At 58.8% G+C, this 2,779-nt stretch overlaps 1 protein-coding gene across 1 annotated transcript in view; it reads left to right on the top strand.

Moving 5' to 3' along the window:
* The first annotated feature begins 1,890 nt into the window (after positions 1–1,890).
* The window catches only part of LOC119141966 (translation initiation factor IF-2-like), a 7,557-nt gene continuing 6,668 nt past the window's right edge, over positions 1,891–2,779 (top strand). Inside the window, exon 1 of the mRNA XM_037374665.1 lies at positions 1,891–2,098. Within this exon, the coding sequence (XP_037230562.1) occupies positions 1,891–2,098 (208 nt within the window). The remainder of the gene's footprint in view (positions 2,099–2,779) is intronic.

Here is a 2,779-nt window from a genome sequence, read left to right as displayed (position 1 = left end):
TGTGTGTTAGTTTTAGGGAATCATGCTCTGCATTTCAGTTATGGACTACGTATTGCTGGCTCTGCCCTGAGTTACGGATGATACACTAAAAACCTCACCTGTCCCACCATCAGGTAGTCATGGTCTTCTGGCACTCTTGCTGCACAAGGAGAGAGAAACCCAAATTCATTTCACTGAAGTAATGCAAAAGACAACCTCAGGAATGCCAAGAAGAATTTATTGTGAAATGGACATTTTTCTGGATTTTTCAGATTTGCTTTACTTAAGTTTTAGCTGTTTACACTGAGCAACATAATTCTTAATAAGTTATTACCGAGGGGAAAAAAATTGCAAAGCGTCTTGGGAAGATGACAGCATGAGCTTACTAGAATCGTAGGCCATTAATTCCTTGGGTAAAGCAGCATCCTTCTGTGGTGCTGGATTTCAGCTTTGATGACAACATTGACAAAATTTCTGCTTCTGGTTTAATTTGAAGTGTGAAACTCTGTTAAGCAACCCCACCCAAACATCATTTTCCTCACTTCAGCTATGCAGAAGAGCAGAGGGATTTTGCTTTCAGTTTAAAAATAGGAACAGTTTCCCATCAGTTTATTCAATTTTGTTCCCTTTCTGGAACTTACTGCGCTTTTACTTGCCTTGGTGGTTAGGGGCTGTGCTGTAAACCAAAGCAATAAGGACGACTTTAGTTAAAGAAGAGGTTTGGTTTTGTACCTTCTTGCTAAGAAATCTTACGACAACTCCAAGATAATGTATTTTGAGGTCACAAAACACACAGGTGCTCAGTCTTCTCACTACTGTCTTGCTTTGAGGGCAGCCAAGACAGAGGAATGTCGTTTTCTTCTGCCACTGCTGGTGACCTGTGGGCAAGATGCAAGCAGAGAGAGAGATCACCGCACTCTTCCTTCCCTGGCTCCCTGCTCTTCTTTGCCTGTTGGTTCATAGCAGATTCCTGTTCTGCAGCGGTAAGGATGGTTCTGCTGGTTCCTGCAGTCTGCCTGCAGTCACAGCTGACAGCACAAGGCTGAGAAGAGGGCAGATCTGCACCAGTGCAGCTCAGGCACCGCCTCAGAGCTGTGCCAGCGCACAGTGCAAGCACTCGCAGTGACAAAGGTGCCGCTTTAAGAGTTCTAGTCTTTGTGAATGTAGCTAATCTTGTTCTTTTTTCCTCTCTCTTTTCTTCACACACACGCACCCCCCCACACCCTCCCTTAGCCAAGTAACATTGTGGTACCCAAAACATCCTGTGGCAATTAGTTCCCCGGTTTCCCTGTGATTAAGTACCTGATTTGATTTCTCCTGTTTGAAATCCTCCATGAGTCGTGCTTGCCTCCTTTACACTAACTACAACTTTACTACCTATATTTTTATATAACTGCCCCTCTGAAGATTCCTTCTTCAGTATTTCCTTCCGCTGAAGCTAGTTCTTACCCTCGCTGCTGATTTTCTCTGCCCCATTTTAACTCCACTTGATCTGTTCTGGCGTGGGGATCAGAACTGCACAGGTCTGGGGGGTTTTGGGGCAAATGTGACACAATTCCCGATTTGTTCCGTGTTCCTCTGCACTCCTTATAAATTCGCTTTTCCTTTTGTGAACTGCCAGTGGTTTTTAAGCCGACACTTTTGCTCTGCCGGCTGCATTCCTCCCGGAGGGGTACGCACCAGCCCGGGGTGCCCCCGGCACATGGAGCAGCTCCCGAGCCCCCGCCGCCCGCGCCCCTCTCCGTCCCCGCCGCCCGCACCCCGCGGCAGCCGCGGCGCCCGGGCAGGTCCGGCTGCTCAGCAGAACCCGCCCCCGCCCCGCCCCTCCCCTCCCTGGGATTCGATGTTGTGTCACGTGGTCCTGCGGCCCCGCCCCCTTTCCCGCGCGCGGTCCCGGGGCGCCGGGCAGCCATGGCGGGGTGCGGGGTCGCGGAGCGCGTGTTCCCCGCTCTGCCCCGCCTGCAGCCGCTTTCCACGGCCCGGCGCCCACCCGCGCCGTGGTTCAAGGACGTCCAGGCTGCCCCCGGGACGGCTGTGGGCTGGCAGCGGGGCCGCCCCGAGCGGCAGCTTTCGGCCCCGGGCCTCAGCCGCCCGGTCGCTCACGGAAGCTACGGCAGATGCTGGTGGCAGCGGAGCTGAGGGGCCGGCGGGGTGAGGGGACCGGCGGGGCGGAGGGGGTGGCCGAGGGGACCGGCGGGGCGGAGGGGGATGGCGGGGCTGAGGGACATGGCCCGGCTGAGGGGACATGGGGAGCTGAATGGACGGGGGGAGCTGAGGGGGATGGCGGGGCTGAGGGGGAGCTTGAGGGGGATGGCGGGGCTGAGGGGGAGCTGGGGGGGGGCGGGGCTGAGGGGGAGCTGAGGGGGATGGCGGGGCTGAGGGGGAGCTGGGGGGGGCGGGGCTGAGGGGGGGCTGAGGGGGATGGCGGGGCTGAGGGGGAGCTGAGGGGGATGGCGGGGCTGAGGGGGAGCTGAGGGGGATGGCGGGGCTGAGGGGGAGCTGAGGGGATGGCGGGGCTGAGGGGGAGCTGAGGGGGATGGCGGGGCTGAGGGGGAGCTGAGGGGGATGGCGGGGCTGAGGGGGAGCTGAGGGGGATGGCGGGGCTGAGGGGGAGCTGAGGGGATGGCGGGGCTGAGGGGGAGCTGAGGGGATGGCGGGGCTGAGGGGGGGCCGGGCTGCGGCCGTGCCGTGCCGAGGGACCGGGGCGCTGCGCGGACCAGCGCCGCGGCGGGGCTGAGGGCCGGGGGCCGCGCGCGGCGGGCAGCGCCTCGCAGGCGGGGCACGGAAGCGGAGGCCGCGC

This window comes from Falco rusticolus, unplaced genomic scaffold (assembly GCF_015220075.1).
Source record: "Falco rusticolus isolate bFalRus1 unplaced genomic scaffold, bFalRus1.pri scaffold_115_arrow_ctg1, whole genome shotgun sequence".
Lineage (NCBI taxonomy): Eukaryota > Metazoa > Chordata > Aves > Falconiformes > Falconidae > Falco > Falco rusticolus.
This window is presented reverse-complemented; position numbering and strand designations above follow the sequence as displayed.